This window comes from Scomber scombrus, chromosome 16, assembly GCF_963691925.1.
Source record: "Scomber scombrus chromosome 16, fScoSco1.1, whole genome shotgun sequence".
In the NCBI taxonomy this organism is placed as follows: domain Eukaryota; kingdom Metazoa; phylum Chordata; class Actinopteri; order Scombriformes; family Scombridae; genus Scomber; species Scomber scombrus.
In genome coordinates, this window is record NC_084985.1 from 5,260,484 (window position 1) to 5,285,189 (window position 24,706).

Sequence of the window (24,706 nt, forward strand, 5' to 3'; positions counted from 1 at the left end):
AACTTTAACTTCTTAAAATAACGAATTATTGGACTGTTAATTTGCTACTACAAAATGAAAAGAAATTCTTGCTGAAGTTATCATAATTCATACATGCAAGGGTTAAATGCAACAAATTAGCGATGATTTAACATTTCCAGCATCAACACTGCTGATGTTGCTGCATTTCTGCAAATTGAAGTTCAAAGCAAGTTCATGTCTGGGTGTTTTTTGTTCTTGTTGGAGATGAGTGTTTGACATGTCATATAGGTCAGGAAAAGTGCATCTATGCATCAGTACTGCTGCTGATTGGCTGACTACAGGCAACTGTTGCCTAATGGTTAAAAAATAATTGCAAAATAACATCCTGCATGTTTATGTTTTTCCACTTTGCTGAGAAAGGTCAGCTTCAGGTTTTTATTCTGTGTCAGAGGAAATAAATGAGGTGCACATACTACAATTATTTTGTGTGTCACACAGGAGATCCTGTGACTGAAATCATGTTAACTCACTAACTCAAGCATAGCAAACATTCATTCTATGTTTTAAACCTTTTAATTTACAGTGTTTACAATTCTGCATCTCTTTATTTTGTTATATCAGTTTACTGTTGAAGTCCTGAAACTCAGCACAGTTCACTGTTAAGCTTTAGAGCATCGCTGGTGAGTAAGAAGGATATTTTTGTAGGGATTAGATGAAACTGGTTATAAATAGTCTTTAACCTCTTAAAAATCCAATGGAAAAATATGCACCCCTCATTCCATTTTAGCTCACTGGGTGGGGTCTCAATACAAAAGCATGTCTGGCATTCCTCACACTTACAGACATTTATTATAAATTCCAAACATATGATGACATAAAAGGGGGTTTATCTCCATATAACCATGAATCATTATCAGATCCTCACAGCAGGTAGACAAAGAAAGGCATTACGTACTGTGTTCTTCATTGTCTGGGTGGAAAATGTTATTTTTTATGTCACTCTAAAGCTATTTAAACATATGAACTGTATACAGAGCACGTCAATGAAAACTTCAACACATTACTTCATTTGTGCTTTGGCAGTGGCTGATTTTTGAGAATGGCTCGCAGGGCGATGGGGTTCTCATAGTCTGGAACATCAGAAATGGACGGCGATTTAGGCTGAAAAAAGAGAAATATATAAAACAGAAAAATAGAGTTCATACAAATAGTAGGCATAACATGAAGAGACATATATAAAGAGATTTTTGTGGAACCTGCTGATAAGACTGATACAAATCTCTTACATCACCCTTTCTTCCTGCCTCAAATGATCTTTAATCCTACTTTTCACATAGAACCATGACGCTGACACTTCTTTTCAAGTGGGTAAAAGATTACTCATTTTAAAAACCTAGATTAGCTTTGACTCATTTTAACATTTGTTGGAATCCAGAAGATTTATCGCTTTTAAAAATACTTAAACAGTGCTTTGCAGGTACCTGGATGTGGTCGTAGTCGGAGTCGACCCTCCTCAGATTGGTGTAGGTTTGCTCCTCCTTCAGCTCTATCTGCTGATAGATTAAATAAAAACATCCTATTAATTCAGTAAAGACCAACAGACCACACATCGCTACCTTCACATGCTTGTTTAAGAAGCTGACACACACACACACACACACACACACACACACACACACACACACACACACACACACACACACACACACACACACACACACACACACACACGTTATTAATGTTGGCTATAGTTTTGGGAAAGTTGAATAAAAGCTGCCAAAACCAACTCTGAATGCAATAATTGACGTACACTAGGGTTCACTCAGTTCCAGTTCAAGTTCTGCCTCAAGGATTTTAGGACGTGAGAACAAAATTAGATACCCGGAATGAATTTCATTGTTCTGTGTAATGTGGAAAAGAGAATGAATTTTAAGGAAGTAAGCATTGAACAGGCTGCACTACATGAATGTTTTACAACTGCATCAGTGCAATGAGATGAAAGTGTATTTATGTCATCTTCCTTTTTAGCATGCAGCACGGAAAGAGAAAGAAAAGCTGCCATTCACTCATTCATTCATGTTTTGTGCATGGAAACAGTTTCCCTTAACATCAAATGAACCAACACTCATTTAGACTTGTTTTCTGTCCACCTGATGAATGTAAGTCAAATATTCAGTCTACTTTTAGCTCTGTTTTGGTGCTCCACCGACTCTTAAGCTGCTAACTAATCAGTTGTTTTCTTTTTTTAAATAATCTATCGTTTGTTTTCTTAATTAATCTATTAGTTGTTTGACATTTAACATGTCACAAAATGGTGAAAAAGAACACTCAGTTCACTATTTTAGTGATTTTAGTGAGTTTGTGCTATTCAGCTTGTTATGGATTATGGATCAGACTTGGCTGTATGATGATGGTACAGTTATTATATTTAAAGGAGGTCTGGACTAAAACTACATGAGGAATCACAAAGGGGGGTTTTCAGTTTCGGTAACGCAAAAGTACTCTAACCAGTTACTTTTCTCAGAAGGTAATAGTTACTTTTTAATGGCGACAACTTTGTAATATAATTAGTTACTTTTAAAAGTAACTTTCCCCAACACTGGTTATAGGAATTGAAAGTTAGACGCGATTACATTCATCCATTCATCGCCCCGTCTTTCACGTCCTTATCATGTTTCCTGCATGTGGGCCTCTCTTAGGAAGACTGTGTATCTCACTTATCACGCACAGCACACACGCTATATTTATATTTTCCTTTTAAGGTCCTGAAAAACTTTGCAAATTTAATTATTTTGTGAACGCTGCAGGCGGAAGACTCACTCTGAGTGACGTATCATATGTTTAAAGATTAGTCAGTCTGACCAGTCTCAGAGCGGCTGAGGATGTAAGTGAGACCAGACTGTGAGTAGAGAGTGACGTGCACAGGATGACAGAAAGTCCTTATCAGATCTAATGTATTAGAGCTGTTCGGATAGTATTACACACTGTGTCTTGTCTTGCTCGAGCTGTCACTCTTTATGTTTGGCGTGAAAAAAAAATTCCACTTACCTCCAACCTCTTGGAAAGACTTCGGGGGAGATAAACAAGAAAAAGGAATGTTAGCAAAAAAACTACCAGGAAGGATTATTTAGCACTGAGATGTAGATGATTTGAATTGTCCATGTTTTAAAAAGGCTTCAAATTTTAGAATGATAAATATGCTTTTGTATGAATAACTTGCACACATTTTTTGTGGATCATCATAAAATGTCTGCTTTTAATCCATTTTGAGAGAATATACTAGAGGATTATGGCAAAAATGTCTAAGTGGTGTAACCATAAAAAACTTGCATTACATTTAATCTGGGGAATCATGTCAATCAGGAACCATTTGCATTTTCAAGTCCACTTAAATACAATGTAGGTGGATAAAATATTTTAGATTTATCATCTTTTTGTGGTTACACCATTTGACATTTATAAGGAGCATTCAGTCTTACTTTTGGTTAAAAAAAATCATACAAATGTTATTTCAAATGACATAAAACCAACAAAAATACAAAATGTACATTTTTACAAACCTGGTGCCGCTTTAAAGACAATTTTAAAGATATCTTTTATTTGTCACTAACCTATAACAGCAACATGTGTGTTTTCACTGAGAATGTCTAATAATAAAACTAAAAAGTCTTTAAAACGGGGCTTTTCAGGAGTAAAACGTCTTCAAATCTTCAAAACATGACGGGAGATGTCCAGGCAGGGAGTGAGAAAGTAAAATGTGCACAATCATAATAAAGAAGAAGTAGAAGAAGTATTTTCTTACTTTTGATACTTGCACACAACCACAACAACAGTCAAGATGTAGAGAAACACCACAACTCCACCAATAACGTAGGTAAACATCACGAAGCTATCGCTGCTGCCTGAAAATAGACAGAATTACAGAAAGACAGGTTATTAAGAGTCAGGAAATTTAAGTAAAATATATTTTTTTTACCAGCAGAAATAACCAGTAACAGTTCATTAATGCCAGATGTAAGATGTCTTCAATCTGTGATTTTTTTTGTAGTCAAGTAAGCTTGTTTTTTTTCTTTTTTTGGGGGCATATCAACTTTCTGTCAGTTTGCTTTGTTTGCTTTAGTTGGCCCTTTTATGTAATTTCTGAGCATTCCTTTCTTTTACCAGAGAAAGGCAACCAAATGTTAGGAGATTTTGACTCCTAATGACTCAGAATGTATCCTCAGGGTATGCCATATGATGCTATGAGATTGTGAACAATTAAAAAGTCTCCATGATACATCTTTACAGAGAGATTGTTAGTATTGCAGTGGTGTTGAGCAGGTAGTGTAAAAAGTGTTTTTAGAGTTTTTTGTCTGAAAGTGACACCATGAGAGCGCTGAACCAAAACAGTATGAGTGGATTTGCCGATTAGGTTCTTCACTATGAGCCACACATTACACATTGTTATTTAATACCTTGTTATTACTTAAAAAGTGCGTCTTCATGTTTCCTTACAGCATCACTTTGATTTATCATGAGGCTTTACTCACGTCATGAATGCTTCAGGTTCGTGTGTATTCCGCTCTAGATTTTTCCTCTGTTTACATTTTGCTAGTCTCAGTTATATTTCTACATCAGAAGACAGTGAATCATCTAGTCAACTGAATTCTTTTGACTTATGATGAAGCGGTTCACTGATTCACCGATTATCGCAATTAACGAACTGCAGTACAATTCCGAGGTATTGCATGACAATGTACGAAAACAACACATGTGCTCAGAGCTCTGTAGACTTTTAAAAGTGCAGCTGATTGTTTTGTGTGTGTGTGTGTGTGTGTGTGTGTGCGTGTGTGTGTGTGTGTGTGTGTGTGTGTGTGTGTGTGTGTGTGTGTGTGTGTGTGTGTGTGTGTATGTGTGTGTGTGTGTGTGTGTAGAGTCTAATTCAGTTTTTTTAAGTACACACTGGAAACCTGACACTGACAAATGACAAAAGACTATGTAGACATGGTTTAACTTGATGAGTTTGGTGTTGATGGAGAGTGAATACACTTTACTAATGTAGGTAATGACAGTTGTTAAAGAGAGAATAATTAATCAGGGTTTAAAGTCAGTAAATATGATGTATGTATGATGAATATGATCTTATTCCAAACTCTTTTAAAACAATCAAGGTGCTTACTACATTTACATTCAATTTAAATGTGTCTTTTTTATAATGTCTTTTGTTTCTTTTACATATTATCTTTATGTTTTATGTAAAGCACTTTTTGCCTTATTGTTGAAAGGTGCTACACAATATTAAATACAGTTCACCGGAGCTCAGGGAAGACCTTTAATGTGACCTGTAATTATCTTTTATTTATTCCTTACAATAACCAAAGCAAATTTCTTGGCTCTGAGCACTTCAGATCAGTCAGGTAACCAGCGATCTATCCAGCACATAACCCACGGTGTAACAAACAAAATATACTGTGGCAGTTAAAAAGCTTTAGAGGTCTTGGTAGGTGGATTTTGTTATCTTCACACAGAGCCAACCTTTTGCAGTTTCCAGTCTTTGCAGACTAAGATAACCAGGAATCTGTGGGCGGTAGGTTCTTGTTTAATGGATGTAAGTGAGAGTGATATCAAATTGGCATCTAACTTTCCGCCGGAAAGCAAATAATTTAACAAATATGGTTGGAGGAGGTGTGATTAGAGATTAAGATCATTTTTAAGATTAGCACAGTGGCATTGCAAGTTTCACTTTTACTGTCTGGCTCACAGAGGACTGAAATCACAGTGTGACCATATTTAAAGCATAATCAGTGCTGCTGGAAAGTATGTGAACCCTTTACAATATTTTCTATTTCTGCATAAATGAGACCTAAAACATGATTATAGTTTTTACAAAAGTCCTAATACTAGATAAAGGGAATCCAATTAAACAAACCAGACAAAAACAATTAATGTTACTACCACCACCATGTTTCACTGATGGGATGAAGTTCTTATGTCTGAATGCAGTGTTAACTCATCGCCAACCAAAATGCTTCTCTCTTTGCAACTCTGCCATGAACACCGTTGATGTTCAATGTTCTCCTGATGGTGGACTTATGAACGATGATTGTAGTCACTGTAAGAAAGGCCATTAGTTCCCTAGATGTTACCTTCAAGTCCCTTGTGACCTCCTGGACTATTATAGTGGGGTTAGGGTTAGGGTTAGGGTTAGGGTTAGGGTTAGGGTTAGGGTTAGGGTTTACAGTGATTCGGAACACCATCGCCTCAATGTCCTCCATTGTTTATGTGTTTTCTGTTGCGTAAAAAATGACGACCCCACCCACGTTGAGTAGGTACTTTTTTGTAATGGAAAAGGTCTGTCCTGGAACCGTACCGAGTCAAGTCGAGCCAAGTAGTGCTGGAACTGTATAGTGGAAACGCGCCATTACACACTTGCTCTTGGTGTGATCTTTGTTGTTCAACCTCTCTTGGGCAGGGTAACAGTGGTTTTGGATGTCTCCCATTTCTACACATTCTGCCTGATAGTAGACTGGTGGAGTCCAAACTCTTTCAAAATTGCTTTGTAATCCTTTCCTTTCTACTCAGTATCAGCATCTCTTCTTCTAAAGTTGTCAGAAATCTCCTTTGTTCGAGCCATGACATTTAGGTCATACTTATGCAGAAATATAGAAAATTGTGAAGGATTCGAGCAGCACTGTAGTTTCAAAGCTTGATTTGTGTTTTTACCTGCTGCAGAGATGACATCAAGATACACCGCTCTGGATCTCTGAGAGCCTTTCTGGTTTTGAGCTTCACACAGATATAACCCGCTGTCCCTCTTGGTGACCCTCAGGACCATCGTTCTTCTTTCACCCATCTTTGTCAACTGAGATGCATAAAGATGGTACATGCTGTAAAACCGTTGTTCCACTCAGTATTTTGGAGCAAAAACTAAACCTACACAAATTAAAATGGTTGTAGCTCCTGAACCACAGTGACTATATACACAAATAAAGTCTTTCCAGAGAGGTGGAAGTGTCAGAAACACTAGAGGTGATACAGAAGTCTGTCTGTAGCTTCATTTGTAAAGGTTGAGGGCAGTAAAGGGCTGTAAACTAAAAGGATAGCACACAGTATTACGAATCCTTTTCGTAAAAAAGCCCAGGCAGATTTATTTACTGCATATTTATTTTGCAAACACAGGGTCCTAATTACAGAAACCCACGAAGGGTTTGACTTCTCAAGAACCTGAAAGGGAAAGAGGGCCAACTAAGCAGATGCTGGAGTCCCTGTGGAGTTAGGAAAGTTTAAGATGTTGTTTGGCACATGTTAAAACTAGGGCTGGGCAATTAATCGAAAAACAATCGAAACCGACATTTAGAAACTCTAATCGACTTAATCTTGCTCATGTCAATGAATGGTGGTGTTCACTGTTGCCATGACAGCAAAGGTTGCATATCTTTAAGGAATTTGAAAACTTGTCTCCAGTGATCATTTTAATCCAAACCATGATCTTTACATACGTAGTTCTAATCAAGTAAACTAGACATTAACCACAGCGTCACACCTTAAAACATCATTATTTTCACTCCCTAAAGATCCTCATGTGTGAGGGCAGCAGTGTAAAATACAAAACAAAAGAAACTGTGAAAATTCATAATCGTTCATTAATCGTAATCGAGGTTAAAAGTTCAATTAATTGTAATTTTGATTTTTGCCATAATCGCCCAGCCCAACCCAAGAGGGTGAAAAGTTCATCAGAATACACAGCCTAAAAGTTCAGCGGGAGAATGTGGTTCTCTGCTTACTAAACAGGGAATGGTTCAATTATAGTTTCTAATAATAGCATATGCACTTATCCTGACACTTATTTGTATAGCCTAAAGGCACGACTGTCATGCGGAAATAGGAGAGAGGCTTTTCCAACCTGTTGCCAAGAAGTAATACTGTTAGTGCTTTTACTGATTTCGCTCAGGGGCTCAAAAATTACACAAAAGTATCAGGAGAGAATTATCTGTACATAAGTTTGAAGTAATGATCAAACACTTAGAAAGTAAGTAGCTACACAAATAATACATAAAAGCTGAATGAAGTGAAATACTGTGTGTCTTACATTTCCTATGTCATTTCTGTACCAGGTGTAGTTCCTCACGGGAGGGTTGGCATCACTGAAACATGTGAACGTCACAGTGCGGCCCTCAGAAACAGCACCGGGCATGCTGAGTGTCGCCTCAGTGGATCTAGGAGCATCTGGAGGGAGGAAGTAATATCTAGTGTTAAAAATGAAGCATGTAATTGAAATCCTAAGTAGGCTGCCTGGATCCTCCACATCTGAGAGACAAGATAAATTTTGACACATCTCACATGTCAGGTCATTTGTAAACTGATTGGTTGAGAAGATAACGGTGACCTTTAACCCTCAGCACTGGCAAGGCTGTGCCTGATCACCGTGGATCTTCTCCTTAAACACAGACAGGTCAGTAATCATCCATAAACGAGGGATTTTTGGCTATTTAAACTGACATATCACAACAATTTCCACATCCAGCAGCTACGGAGCAACGTTATCATTCATTTAGAGTCGTGTTTTTGTCCACTTGGTGAAAATAAGTCCAATATTCACTCTCTTTTAGCTCTGTTTTTGCTCTCTACCAACTGCTGAGGGAAATATCTGGCTCTTTAGCTGCTAAATGCTCCACTATGTTCACCAGCCAGTCTACAGCTAACTGTGTCTGTTGGCCGTTTCGCTTTTTGGGGCGTTTTTGCGTCCAAAGAAATCATTAAATGCAGGTTTAAAGTAAACAGAACTGGAGTCACATAACATAATCATCTTCATTCTACCATAAAACTATATATTTTCAATCAAAATGTACCTATAGAGCTAATATAATGAATTCAGAAAGTCATTTTTACAAATTGTTTGCAACTACTGAGCCAGGTCAAAAGTCACATACACTTTTTTGCAGGTAATAAATAAAAATACACTGCCTGTAATACAGTAACAATGACATTTAGTGTTCTGCTTTCAGCCATATACTACTTCAGTGGTCCATTACATCTGTCAGCACCAAGTTAAAACAAGTTCAGCTCTTCAAACACTGACAGTAAAGAAATGTTTCCGCCTGTGCCAAAAAAACATCAACACAAAAAAGAAAATCCCCTTCAGGTAAAGTCAGACAAAGTCATGTTGAAACAAGTCACCTGTGGTCTTAAACTGTCTTATATTATGTCTGACATATTCATCAGCAATAAAATCGATATGAGTGAATTATTTATGACATAAGTTTGGCAGGAAGGAAGCTGAAGGCGGGAAGGAACTAAGAACCTGTCAAATAAAATTTAATCCAGAAATGAATTAATCATCAATTTCTGGGTATTATTTAGTTACCCAAGAGGAAGCAACTAAATTACAATGCAGCTTTCATTGATTTATTACTGGATAAATATTTGCACAATTTTCAAAATTCCAGTTGCGTGTCTTAAGTGTTTTGACTTGTGTCTCCTTTAGCCAAAGCAACTCCTACTCGTGATCTCTTGTTAAAGGTTAAATATTAGATGTATAACAGTCTTTTTCGGCTGAAGTGATAAAACTATCTTGTGTTTAATTTAAAAAAATAAATAAACTGTGATAGTAGAAGCCTGAAAGTTTCTGATTCTTTGCTATTTGTAAAAGTTAAGTACATTAATGCAAATTTGACCGTTCGTGAGATGATTAAAGGAAGAGAAAAGAGGAAGAAATAAAGTTCTGATTCACAAATTTGCATTCATTCTTCAGACTTGAATTTCTGCTTTTAGTGAATTGGATGAGCTGACCTGTTTTGGCGTCAAAGATTTCATTTAAAGGTTATTTAAATTAAATCTTCTGAGGAGTTTAGCCTGTAAATCACTCTTTGGTTGAACTGTTAAGGGGCCGATATACTCCATCAAAACTGCTTGATGGTATTGTAAGGTATTCTATTGTGCTTAATTTCTTGTTATATTTTAGATATTCTTTTTGACTTTTATCTATTATCTTTTTCGTTTGTTGTGTTGCTGCAACATGTGAATTTCCATCCTGGGAATCAATAACATCATATTGGAGAGCCTTTCCCGATTTTATTACTTTAGTTTTAATTTCCCCTTGAATTTATTTTTTAAATCTCCTTTACATATAGTTTGTCTATTATTGATTTTTTTCCTGGATTGAAATAGTTTTTACTGATCAAATAGTTTTATTTGTTCTCTTATCTCTTATTTTATGATGTTTGAATTTGCTGCCTTGTGAATCACTTTGTAACTTGGATTTTAAAAAGTACTATATAAATACATTTTATTATTACGTCTTAATGTCTTTTTCATTTAATCATTTATTCATTTAGTACATTTTCTGTTCATCCCCATATAAAGAGCATTTTTCCCCTTCTCTATAAGCATCAATAGAGACCATTTGGACTGAATGTTCAGCAGCGGAGTGAATTTCTTAGACTACATGCTGTTCTTACTTTGACTCATGAAGAAAATTCAGTATAAACTTTATCAGTTAACTTTTTTGTCACTTTCACTTTAAAAGATTTTTAGGCATTATAGTACTTCCATTTCTACAAACACTGAGGTTTAGAGTCTCTCACAGAGGATGTTGAATATCTGAGTTGTTGAAGACGGCTCGGTGCTGCCCCCTTTTGCCAAAGGGTAGGAGACAGAACAGATGATGCTCCGGTTGTGAAGTTCGGCTGAGGTGATGAAAGTCAGCGTGGACGTCATGTATGTCTGTCCTTCTGGATTCTGCTTTATGAAAAGAGGAAGAAAAACACCTAAATGTGCTGAGTCAAAGCATAAGCAGCATTTTATTGGCAGCTGGTTGAGGTAGAGCTAGTTTGAGCGGCTTGCATTTCAAATGAGAGATAAATCTTGCTTTATAAGAAATGATCTCCCTTATAAATCATATCAGTATCCATGAAAAACACCTGAACTTAGATTTTTTTTCTAATAACAACTGAAAGGGGATTTTGGAGGGGACAAAAGCAGCAAAAAAAACGCAGCTTTTGGTCACTTGAATTAAACCTTAAACTAAAAGGTACAGTGTGAGGGATTTAGCGATATCTAGTGGTGAGGTTACATATTGCAATGACGAACCCTCTGCTCACCCTCTATTTCCAAGAAAACACAATGATTCTTGTTTTCAGGTGATTATTCATTAATTAAAACTTAGTGATGAATATTATATTCTATTTCTGCCAAGTCTTTTCTGCAGGATGCCGCTACATTCAGCACACTGCACCTTTAAATCTTCTGTGTGAGTGAATGAATGAGTGCATGAATGAATTAATAAATCCATCACCTTCAGTATTTCTGTTTGCTCCTGTCTGGAGTCATCCCGGGGGAGCCAGGTGATGGAGGGGGGCAAGGCGGGGCAGGGCACCGGGACTGAACAACGCACTCTCATCATCTGGACTCCCTCTAACACCTGAGTCACGGTGGTCATCTCGGGAGGGGGTGGGTCTGTTGTTGAGGACGCACGTCAGATAACAGAGGTAACAAAGAAAAGATGCAGAGTGGTGTCACGACAGAGAGCAAAAGTAAAAGTAGAAAACTAGTTCAAGGATAATACTTAACAGTTGCTCTCAGTCTCAGCAACATTCACAGGTGTAATTGAGAAAATGTAGGTTTCAAAAACTGAATATTGTAGAAGTTTCTTGTTCGACTATTACACAGAAAAATTTCCTCCTCATTATGTGTTTTAAGATCTGACAGTTCAACATTCTCAGTCTACGGATGTAGACTGTGGAATAGTGTAATCATCCTACCTCAAGACCACACTGTTGTTGGAGCATTTCTTTTCTGTTTAAGGTGAGCTATATTTTTGAAGTAGACATTTTGTTACCTCAGGCTCATCACACTTCTTTTAATTTGAAATCAATCATAAAAGGCATCTTGTTGTTCTTTGACAACAAAAGTATTTTCTTTCTTTCTGTCTTTTCTTTCTCTTTCTTTTCTCTCGTAAGTGAAGAACTACATCTGCCTCTGATCATTTCATCCATTCATACCTTGTTGCGTAATGTAGACTCCATATGGAAAACTGAACTTGATCCTCTCTGTACACTCCAGCCTGAAGAAGTAAATGTCGTCGTAGCCCTTTGGGAGGCTGTGAAACATTGTGGTGCAGTTTTTCTTCGTTAAATCCCCGAGTAGTTGCCCCTGAAGGAGTTTTGAGAGCAGTAAGTAGCACTGGGAGCACAAAATACTATCTATCTATCTATCTATCTATCTATCTATCTATCTATCTATCTATCTATCTATCTATCTATCTATCTATCTATCTATCTATCTATCTATCTATCTATCTATCTATCTATCTATCTATCTATCTATCTATCTATCTATCTATCTACAGTCCCAAATATGTAAGGCAGAATTTTGGTGAAATTACTATAAAATGAGGCACAAGACATTTCCATTTGGCATAAGAAATAGTTGAAAAAGTCTTTAAACATTTTCAGGCCACCCAGGACACTGTGCATTTCTGTTTATTGAATGGTTCAGGAAAATTCTGTCGACAACTTGTTGCCTCACTCACTTTTAGAAATGTTTATCTTACAAAATGTCAGGGTTTCTTGTTGCTAAATAGTTCCCCATTGCATTTCAAGGCAGATTGAAGGCAGAGAAGAGAAGATAGAAAAAGGAAACACATATATCACTCACAGCTGTCAATCATGACAGAGCTTAATATAAGTCTTCAAATCTTATTAATGGAGCAATAATTTCCAAAATAACCACATTCACACATTTTAAAGGGCTTGAATTTACCGATAGAAACCAGAAAGACTTGTTAAAAAATGTATTGATTTAGTATTTCTAGAGAGAAGTTAACACTTTTTGAATGGGAGCCAGCTGGAAGGTCTAGCAGCTGTTGGTGGTACGTTAAGGTACTTCAACACTGGCCTTAGCATCAAGCCGTGTTACATGCACATTTTTTTGTCTGTTACAAATGAGACGTCGTTTTTTACACTCCCAAAAGAAGGCACCAAAGTAAGAAATGTTCAAACCTGCACACCAGGGCTTTCGAGTATATAATCAAAGCATTACTTGAGAGGCTGCTGTCAACTTTCTTGATGTACAACTGATTCAAGACGAGAAAGAAAGAGAGGACTTACTTTTATCTGAGTATTGGAAATTGTTTCTCCATTGAAGACAGGTGGATTCAAAGCATCTCCTTTCTTCCAAACGGCACCTTTGGAACAGTTGAGGACATCTGGTTCAAATCCCTTGGGGACCTCATATTGACATGGGATTGTAACACAGGAGCCATTGATGGCCGTGATCCTTTGGGGAAGCATCACATTCCAGTTTTTAGAAAGGACAACTAGAAAGGCAAAAAAACAACAACCAATCTTTACAGTCTTTACAACACAGATTAATCCAGATGTATGGGATGATGCACAGGCACACTCTCTCTATCATCATATTCCTCATGCACATTCACACCACTTTATTTTGATACTTTCCGAGAATAAGAACAAAGCTGTAGTTGGATTTGACTGACAAAGGGAAAAAAAAACCTTCCACAAACAACAATAATGATCTATATACAGTATGTACCAATGAGGAACTACCAACCTTGCATTAGAGCGATTAGCAAAGTGACGACTGTAAGACCAACTGCCATATCAGCTGGAGGTTTAAATCTGAAATGAACCATCAGACATTTGAAAATTAGGTTGAAGAATAAATTATAAGAAGCAAATACAATTCAGCATGGTACTTTTTTTAAATAGTTGGATGTAATTTATAACAGTCTACTGAGGAATTGAACTCCTAACTCTACAGCTGCTGTAAAAAAGCTCAAAATAGAAGTTGCACTGTTGAAAAGGAGAAAAATATGACTAATACCTCACAAGAAACTTCAGTTACCCTATTTTCCGAACACATCTTGACTCAATCAACACACATTAAAGTTTAGAGTACTGAGGAAATATAAAAGTTAAACAACATTCTCAGGAAAAGCTAACTCCCACTTTTCTTTTACTGTTTTACACAAAATCCGCTCTGTGATCCAAGAAAACACATTTGAATACATTCATGTCTTTACCTGTCAGACAGTAGAGCAGCTAATCCGAGGCAGACTTCTATGTGTTTGTGTATTTGAGTGAAAGAGGAATGAACCTTAAAAAAAGGAAGTTTTAGAGTAAGGAACTTTGCTGGTTGTGTAAAGCAGTGATTTTGAATGTGTTGTAAAATCTGGACTGTGCGTGTTAGCAAATCTGATGTTTGTAATAAATATCTGAGATGATGTGTGCATATGTCTGTATAAATACACTGCACAGTATATACAGAGCCTCTAGAAAATCGCCATAGCCTAACAGTTATATAAATATAAATAAAATGAATACTCAAATTATCATAACCCCCCGACCCCCCTTTGTATCATACAAAGTCATTGTGTGGCCAAGTCAAAATCTTGATGAAAATCTGACTGAAAATCTGAGAGGTGGACCTGAGGAGAGCCGACTCACAACAGTTCATCAAGAAGAAATGAGCTAATCTGCCCGAATCTGGTTGCACAAAGCTGATACAAACAAACTAATGGCTGTAATTAAAGTAAAAGGTATTTAATTAAAAGTATTAAAGGTGGCTGAGCACTTTTCCAACCCTGTTGTTCTATTTTTTTGTTGTATTTAGGTAAAACTGTTTTTGCCTTTTTTTTTGTTTGTTACTTGGATGTTGTAAAGCACAATGTGTAAATAAAGCTGGAAAAAGTGACTATTTCAAATGTTTATAATGATTTCCTACAAACACTGTATATGCTATTTGGGTGTGTGTTCTGTCATGGAGACTTAGGACCCATTAACTGAGGACAGTTTGTGCCACTGGAGACAAAAGTTGTGTTCACAATTGGGAAAAGGTTGATTTTTGGGTAAGGGTTAGGGTTAGGCAGGTAGTAGGATCAGGGAGGGAGTAGGATTAGGGTAAATCTATGTAATGTCCCCAAAAGTGACCTCGGTGTGTGCATATGAAGCTTTACGGCTCATAACACAACAATTTAGTAAAGCTTCAAAATCTGATAAATCACAATGAAGTAATTTCACGTCCTGCCACTAGATGGCGGTGTTAGCTGGAGAATCAGACACACACACACTCAGACTCACAGAGGTTTGTGCATGGGTTGACTCCACTCATTTTGTACAACCTAACCCAAACCCAAAACAAACCCTTAAGTAAAGGTCCGGAACATCATAACATCGGTGTTATTTTTCAGTAGCTTGAAGTAGCATTGTAGTAACATCAGCATCTGTGTCGAGTGGGTAGATTGTAGACTGTCAAATAAATACAGTAGAATTATATAATATGGCAACAACATTTATTAGTATTTACACTCAAGTTGTTGGATTCAAATAAATACTACTAATAATAAAATAAATAAAATAAGAATTTAAAAAAAGATAAATACATTTTCTTTTCTCATATAAAATAAAGATGGCATTTTAAAATAGTGCATTACAAAAAGCCTTAGAAAAAGAAACCCTATTTTACAAAAATTAAACCATAAACTTAATCTAATAACTTCAAAACACGCTCCACTTCTACCGTCATAGATGGAGACGCTGCGGCCATTCACACAATTTAACAATCCTCAATATTTCATCAGTTATAGGTCTGGGTCCAGATCTGAACTGCAGTCCGCCTGTTCGTGACCTCTGACATACAGTAGACAAACAAACAACCATTCACACTCACATTCACACCTACAGGCAATTTAGGGTCACCAAATAACCTAACCTGCATGTTTTTGGTCTGTGGGAGGAAGTACCTGCTGTGTGTACAAGGTGAGAACATGCAAACTCTACACTGTAAGGCCCGAGCTGGCTGGTGGGTTCAAACCCAGAACTATTTTACTATGAGGTGATAGTGCTAATCACTGCACCACCATGCTGCTCTATAACCAATTCACACCTTATCCTTAACTTTAACCATGACCTCAGATATGACATTTTGAAGAAACCAGAAATGGTCCATATTAGGTAACAGAATCACACATTCACACATGTTTTAAAATTAGAAAACCCAACTCTAATGTCTGTACCTATATACCTGTCAGGACATTCGTTGACAGTGCTTTATCCTTAACATTAGACTTTAAGCATCACTATTAAATACTTTATCCTCAACTTAATTTAAAACTTTAACCGTTACCAATTAAAAATGTACTGTAAACATGTACAATGCACATGCTGCAAAGTGTATAATTTAACAAACAGTAAGGTTGAGTTCATATACTGATTATTTGTTGCTTTTGATTTTTAGTGCCAGGAATTGACTTTTACAATCAAGTAGGATTTAGCGACAAATCTTAAAATATGAGACGCTTAAAAGTTTGGTTGTTTGGTTTGTCAGGCTGCTGACGTCGGCCTGCATGATGATGATATTTCTGTCATGACAACATCTTGACAACATCAGGAGGTCATGTTTGGTGCGTCCTGGTTGACTGATAGGGACAGCAAAAGAGAAGGAAGAAGGCAGAAGGAAGTTATTGCACAAAATTAACTGGTGCTTGAAAACAGAAGGGAGGGGGAAAAGGTGGTTAATTAAAGCTGAATGAGTGAAGCCATGAACAACAGTAAATCACCTACTTAAGGATGCAGTGACGTTGTTCCCTGAGGCTAAATACCGAGCTGAACACACATAGTACACTTTTAGAGTTTTGTTTTTAATGTACATCTAAAACAAGTGAAATTCTGATTTAAAAGTACTATTTGTTATGAAAATACTATTTATATAGAAACTTTTTTTAATTTGTCATTTTTTTATTTTTCCAATATTACTTCGGAGAACTTAATTGCATCAGCAGCTCAGTTGCTGTTCTGCATTTGCTTTCATTTTTAATCTTTACTTTCAATTACTGAAAACCTTTCTGTGGAGGACACTGTTTACCATAACCTGCAGTGAACAGTTTACAATGCGTGGGACCCTAAAATCACACTGCAAACAAGTTTAAACCCCTTTTACTGACTTAAACCTTTGTATTTTGAAATGTTTATTCAGTGTGTATCATGATGCATCACTTGCACATATTCTCCTTGTGGGATACAAAGTTATTTGTTGTTATAACAGAAGGTCGTCGGCCTCCTTTGGAGGAATCCGATTGGTTGAAGACACTGAGGAGGAACGTTATAACAATAATGTTTGAAGCCAAGACGGCCATTCACTCTGTGTTTGTTTGTTAGTGTGTGTGTGTTTGTGTGTGTGTTTATGTGCAAGGGCATGGAGGCAAAGTGACTGTGGTCAAATGCAAAAAAGAGAAGAAACCAGAAAGGAAGACAAAACCAGACACATGAGTTTAAAAGAGGAAGGGTCTATATGTGTGTGTGTGTGTGTGTGTGTGTGTGTGTGTGTGTGTGTGTGTGTGTGTGTGTGTGTGTGTGTGTGTGTGTGTGTGTGTGTGTGTGTATGTGTGTGTGTGTGTGTGTGTGAGTGAGATAGAGAGGGAGAGAGAGAGAGAGAGAGAGAGAGAAAGAGAGAGAGCATGCACACACATTTAGCTTTTGGCAATAAAAATACACAGAGGAACTTCACTTCATTTGAACACACACATACATACACACACACACACACACACACACACACATATACACACACAGAGCTCGTGAAGCGTCTCCAATTCTGCCTCTGACCACCGAGACTGAAGCAGCTGACCTCAACGCTGCAGCGTCTGCAGGTAAGAAATCAGTATATTCACTGTTTTTTCATTAGCTTTTATTGACCTCTGATCTCCACACTCAGTATGATCACACTCTGAGTTTTGTTTGACATTTGGTCACGATAAATAAAGACTTTTGTTGCTTGATATCTCTCCTACTTACACCTAAAACTAAAGTAACAGGTTTAAGTGTTTGTTTTCCAACCTTGTTTCCCAGTATTGTGTATAAACTGAATGTAGGGCAGTGGTGGACTGAAGATTAGAGAGAGTGAGCTTGTGACAAGAAGGTAGTCAGTTCAATCCCTGGCCTAGCAGGATCAATCTTAGTCATTACCACACCTGGTTGTGTTTTTGACTATTTAAATAGCATACCAACACTTAAAAAAGCTGGTGTTGACCCATTAAATTAGAGCATCTGTAGACCAGTTTCTAAGCTGTCGTTTATAGGAAAAACACCTTAAATAAACAATGGCTCTACAACTCATGGCAGCCCTGAAAGATTACCACCACATATATAAAAAACTCAGTCAGGCTCCAGAGAAAACTGTAGCAGTGAGACTGAAGCAAATAATGTATTAAGGAGTGCTGATTCAGGTCATTTGTCGCTTCTCATTGTACTAGAGTTGTCCACAGTCTTTAATACAATTGATCACAACATTTTCAAGCAGCTCAAATGAAACAAGTGCCACACCTTCATGGGAGTCACAAGGACATGGAGGTGCAGGACTTTATCACTAAAGGCCGAGGTTCCTGTATCTGGTTAAATTTAGGTGTAAAAAAAGAGCACTTTAAGGAAAAAATCAGTGGTTTTGGTTCAATGTTGATAAAATAAATGCACAGTATTCTTTTTTTATTTTTTATTTAACCATGAGCACAATCTATCATGGACCCTAACCAAGTGCAGTGAATGCCTAAACATATCGTAGGTAACGTTGTCAGTCAACATGCTTGTGTGCAAACTTGACATCATCTGCAAAGAAATGTGCGAACTGATCTACTAACATGGTGCACTGAGGCTTGCGTCTTTCAACTGTGTTAATAATATAATGTAATAATAATATGTGCTGTCCATTTAGTACGCGTGCCATAATGAATATGTAATATGGGGCGTTTTCACCCCAGTGGGCAAAATACAGGGAGGAGAAAATGTAAAATATGTTATCTAGCATACGCATTGTGGTTTACCAAACTTGAAGGTAATTCTGCTGACGGTAACTGTGTCTATAAATAATAGGTTTAAAGGGCAGCTGGTAACCAGCTACGCACTGCGCACAGATGACCGCTGTTACTGTGGTGAAGAGGAGACGGAGGGACAATGACAGAATATGCAGAGAACGTGTTTCTCGGTTGATATTTTTGGAGTGGTATTTTGGTTTTATCAACAGCACTGACTTTGTCACGAATACTCTCCCATATAGCGCTTTTTCTGGTAATATTTTTCTGATGTAACTCAATATGTTTGTTAACCTCTTCGACTACAACCTTTAATTCCAAGGTGTCAGATTTCATTTTGTGCTTGCGGGCCTTTTGCTCGTCCAAACTCTCATTTAAATACCTGTTGTTATTTACGCAGTTATTTTTTGTACATCACCTGCAAAACGCACACTGACCAAATGTGGAATCTGTTGCACTGCACACGCAATTTAGGGACCTTTTTTTTTTTGGATCTTAGTAAATCAGGCCCACACTCTGTATTCTGTACTTCTGCTAAAAAGCTATTTCCAGTTGTGACATATCAACACATTTTTGTGTTCAAGTTTAGACTTCAGGTTTTAATTATTTTCTCATGAGCAAATTCATTTCTGGCATTTTGACTCATGACCTTCGCTTATACTCACGACCCCTCGTCCAATCAAGTCTGCCAGCAGTTCGACCTAACAGTGCATGGTGTTTCCTTCCCAGACAGTTTCATTTTAAGTTTCTAGTCTGCTGAAAAATGACAAAGAACGAAGACAGAAGTGAAAATGTGTAAAACTTCTTCTAGTGAAATAACCAGATTGTGGAAAACAGAAGTGATCCCTCGAAGATTGAAGTTGATCTTTTACGTTTTTACAGGTTGTAGATACAAATAGACAGCATTGACTGTCAGCTCGAAATTTAGATTCAGTTGAAATCTGCAAGTTTTTAGAAGTCTGAGTGACATAACTGTTTTAAGCATGCAAATGACTATATTCAAAGTGCACTTAAGATCTGTTTCACACTGAAAAACTGTCTGTAGAAATAATAGTTGTATGTAATCATTGTGTTCATTCAACTTTAGAGTACAAGTTGCTATCTATATGTTTTATTTAACTCTTTTTTTAAACTGCTACAAAAAGTCCCCCCTACTCTGTTTAGGCTACTTGTTTCCTTCCCTCTACAGATCAAAATAACTTTTCTCAGCTCATGCCATATAATATAATTTGTACATTTTACAAAGAGTCAAAACTGTTTAGTGTGTGTTGCAAATGTGAGCTTTCTTTACTGGACGTTTCTTTACTTAACGCTAATGTTACCCCTGACTTTGCGCTAAAGATTTATATTTTTAATATTGCTATTAAATGCAAAATGAAACTGTAAACAATCACAATGTTAACAATCAAAATGTCAAATTATAGTTGTAAATAGTTTCTGATGGGAGAAGAGTTATGATGACATAGCAGCTGATGCAGATGGTTTCTGGTAACAGTTTGGTTGGGTGAGAATTTCAACACCTTCATTATGAAACTGTTTACCGCAAACACTTTAGTGCATAATGCTACTGCATGTCATGTATAACCTACATCTAAAAACGTTCAAACTTCAAACATGTTTAGCCAAGTTTTAACTTAGATGCCTTCATTTTTTTTTACCTGTAAATCACCAGATTAAGGTGTACTGCGTAGACAAAATGATGATGAGTTTGCACGTTGAAAGAGTGAAAGTTTGTTCCTTTTAGGCCAAAGCTGTGAACTGCACAGAGCTAAAATCTATAAGAAAAATCTATAAGTAAATAAGTAAAATTGTTTATTTACAGGAAAGCTAAATCAGGTTCAATTTATTTCTGTCTATCACAAGACTGATATTATTGTCTGCTGTGTTGTTTTCAGATTGTCGGACTCTAAAAGAAGCATTTAATAACTTTCTGTTTTCATTGCAATCAGTCGGAAAGTTTAACTAGGGCAGTAATGCATCACAACCTTAGAGTTTACTCAGTGGTCTGTGGTTTAATGACACAGAACAAGACTCCGAGTTGAAACTGTGTTTGTGGTGAACTGCTGTTTAATGATCAGCAGTGGGCTCATGACTTATTTTGCTCAACTTCCTCTCAGCGAGCCCAGTGCAGCGATGCAACAGTGGATCATTTTCAAACATCTGCTTCACACTGACAAATGTCCACTTTACCACATTTGAATCCAACAATAAACACAACAACAACAACAACAACAACAACAACAGTGTTCAGCTATTTGAAGCTTTTAAATTGCAACTCTAAAAACTCCAATTTGTGCAAAACCAGAGGGACAAGGTCTATGATAAAATTATCTAACAAACTGCTGACGTCTGCAAAAAGTACCTGATTCTCTCCTTATACATTTGACACGGGTCGTTCCTGTCTCATGCCCAAATGTGATCCTCCTGGATTTTAAATTTTTCATACACCTTTGTTTTCTATCTAACCCCCTGCAACACTAGCTCCCGTTTGTCTGATGTTTTGAATAGGGGCTGCACCTGGCGCTTATCTCATGGCCTGGCTGTGATGCCCCCCCCCAAACTTTCTGCCAACATCATTATTGTCAAACCTTTGCCTTGGTTCTTTCCCTTTCCTTCAAAATACACCATTCAATCAGTAAGAGCATATTAAATCACATTAACTAAGCAGATGGGGGTTGGAGAGTGGCGCTACACTTCTGTAAAAACACAGACTGCCATTATGGTTGGGGACAGAGTTATTTACCTTTAATTCTTCTGCAGTCTCCACTCAGGACGAACACATTGAGGAATGGAGGACACTACTCACTAAGCCAATGTGACATGAATAGCCTCTTAGATGCTAATGTGAAGTGTGGAAATACTGAGGTCAAAAAAATGATCAAGATCATTTCAATGTATCATACGATAAGACCATATATAGACATGTTGATGTCGATCATTACGATATTGTACGATAAGTCAATAATTATTGTGACAGGCCTACCCAGTGACTTTTAGTGTGTAGTGTATCACCTGGTTGAGTCTCTGTCTACAAACAAAAGCACTAAAAAATGACCCTGATGAAATGGTACACACTCCAGATGATGACAATAATCATATGCCCTTGTTTTCCCCTTTAGAAACAGTGACAAACCAAAAGGCTGAAGCATTACCTTATATCACCTATCCTTTTTTAACATTCTATACACTGCCCACAATGTTGTAAACCAAACCCTTTAGTGGCAGTCTTTGTCATTGCAATAACCCTTTAGGCCACCTAATGATAGACGTCAGGATTGTTGATTGGTTTTGTTGACGCCCGCTTGCAAAAAATGTATTTGTGTACGCTGGACCACCCCTTAAATCCTTCACTCTACACTTTTGCAGCTGTGAAGGATTATAACCTCTAAAACAATTCCTCACACATATTTATCACAGAGAGAGATTTCCAAAGGGCAAAATAGTTGCGTGTTAACTAAGATAAATGCCACATGCCTTTTCAACTACTGATTGTGATTAATGAAACATTTTTTGGTTTCATTTCAAGAACATGGTAACACAATCAAACAGTCTGCAAACAAACACAAATTATTTTGACAGTGCAAACAAAGACAAACTATTTAATTACTGCTAAAACATTCCATAAATGTCAGATTAGATTTGATAAAGATGTGACCTAGTTTACTTCCTCCAGATCTGCACATACACACACCCGTGGCACAAGACAGGTATGATAAAAGTCTACTTTGATCTGTGTTAACAAGTCATGTTTGTGGTTAAGAGTTAACCACATCACAGGTGTGTCAGGAGTGGAAACAATGGGTTTGATTCAAAACAAAGCTAATTTTAACTGGTTGCATGTGTCACATTTTTTTCCAAAACATCATAATGGTGACAGTTACTTGGATCTGCTTTCTTTTTTTCTTTCTTGCCTGTTTATAACCAATCTGATGGAAAATTCTCAACCAAACTGATTCAATGAGCACATGATATATCAATTTAAAGGAGTTAAAAACTACTAAAGCAGCCCCTTAGTTCAACCTCTTTCCTTTGGACAACAGTAAAAACTTAGTATAAACTTAGCAACAAAGACTATTGAACGGACGGCTGTTTGTAGACGTGCGAAACATTTTGCAAGTTCGATTGGGAACATTTCTACATACATTCACCAAGTTTGATTTAGCATAGACATCTGACATGACATGACATGACATGACATGAGAGAAAATCATATGTGCCCTTTAAATAGTTGGACCTGTCAGTTATCATTACGGTAAAACATGACACATCTCCCGCCCTGCAGCGTATATCATAATGTGCTGTGATCAGTCAACTGGGTCATGTGGATACGATTCTTTAACCCTGACATAACATACTTTATATCTACATTTGACTGTATCTGCTTAGGCTAAAGTATAACTGACCCAACTGTCTTGATAGGCAGTATAATTTTAATGCCACTCTTATCTACTAGCCACAGTAACCCTCTGGTATGAGAAACTTTCATGAATCATGTCCCTTCATCTGCAGAAGTTGTTTAATCAGATTAACTTTCTGTTGTTGCCCTCTGAAACTCGTGAACCTCAACCACACAGAGATAACTCTCAAGAAAACACATGTGACTATCAATCAATTTTTATTCATATAGCGCTAAATATATAAATAGAGAGGAGGTTGTTTTGCAGACACTGTTAGGTTTATCTTTATCTCAGAATTATATTCTTCACATTAACCGCATAGTTTATGTTTCGATTCAATTCAATTTTATCTATGAAACACAAAAACAGAAGTTATCCCAAGGAACTTTTCACATTAAACAGGCCTAGATGGACCTTTTTATTTTACAGAGACCCAACATTCCCTCATGAGGAGCCCTTTGCAAGGAAAAACGTCCCTTTAACGGGAAGAAATCTCAAGCAGAACAGGGTTGGGTAGCCATCTGCCTCGATTGGTTGGGTTGAAAAAGAAAGATATGATACTAATAGAAGCGTAATTAATTGCAGGCGTCGGTTTTGGGCAGGACCACAGTGGTCCCCAGAGCCACCGTCCATGGAAGCCTGTGTCCACAACTATGGGGTCCACAACCCTGATCCACAGGAATCTGTGAGACAAGAAATCACAAAATCTCTGGGGAAGAAGCCAAGTTAGTCACATGCATTAATGGTACATGACTGTGCGCAAATGGAGTGAGAGGAGTTCAGTGCATCATGGAAAGTCTCCCGGTAGTGTATGCCTATCAGAGCATAACTAGCTCCTCTCTCCTCCTCTCCATGTGTACTCATTTATGTACTATAAATGCTTGTGACTAAGTTGAATTCTTCCCCATAGTTTTTGTGCTTTCTTGTCTCAGAGGTTTCTTCGGATCAGTGTCGTAGACGGCCTTGTTATGAATCGGGGGCTTCCATCAACCATGGTTGTGGACCACCTCCTGCTACAGTATAATTATTATTCTTAGTCATATTTGGTTTAACGCCATATTTGTTTGCTAGCAGTCTTCGTCTTCTTGCCTTCAGATCACACACTTCTTCCACTGATGCTGGAAACAAACCTCTGCAGAACCAAAACTGTCAAAACTTGCTGATTTGTCACATTGCAGCAAGACACGTATATAGATATGTATTTCTCTTGTTTTGCTGTCATGTCATCATCCTCCACTTCTTGTAGATCCTTCTTTATTGCTGGAGCTGACTGCCATCCAAACCTGTCATTTCAGAAATTTACCAAATCCTGGAGAAGTTTTCAAAATCTCATCAATTCCCCATCAAGCTCCGAAAGTTAGTGTTCTTCTCTTTTTAGTGGTTCTCATCTGTTGCCCTCAGAAGTTCATGACACCTTACATTTGTTGTTAGTCACATGATCTATTGGGTTTATCATATTAGGATGCAGCTTGGGCCATCTCTGCTCTCAGCTGCTACGGGGCACAGAGGTTTTTTTTCCCCGTTTTTTTTTCTCTCCTCTGAGTTTAAA

General features: G+C 37.3%; 1 protein-coding gene across 1 annotated transcript; it reads right to left on the bottom strand.

Annotated features, from left to right (window-relative positions):
- Positions 1 to 1,026: 1,026 nt before the first annotated feature.
- si:ch211-171h4.5 (sialoadhesin) lies at positions 1,027 to 13,229 on the bottom strand. Its single transcript, XM_062435379.1, has 10 exons — positions 13,047 to 13,229; positions 11,940 to 12,090; positions 11,234 to 11,394; positions 10,524 to 10,677; positions 8,030 to 8,166; positions 6,664 to 6,802; positions 3,773 to 3,863; positions 3,010 to 3,028; positions 1,443 to 1,514; positions 1,027 to 1,122 (listed from the first exon to the last, which is right to left on the bottom strand). Exons 1-10 carry the CDS (start codon positions 13,227 to 13,229, stop codon positions 1,027 to 1,029), a joined length of 1,203 nt encoding a protein of 400 aa, XP_062291363.1.
- Positions 13,230 to 24,706: the final 11,477 nt, after the last annotated feature.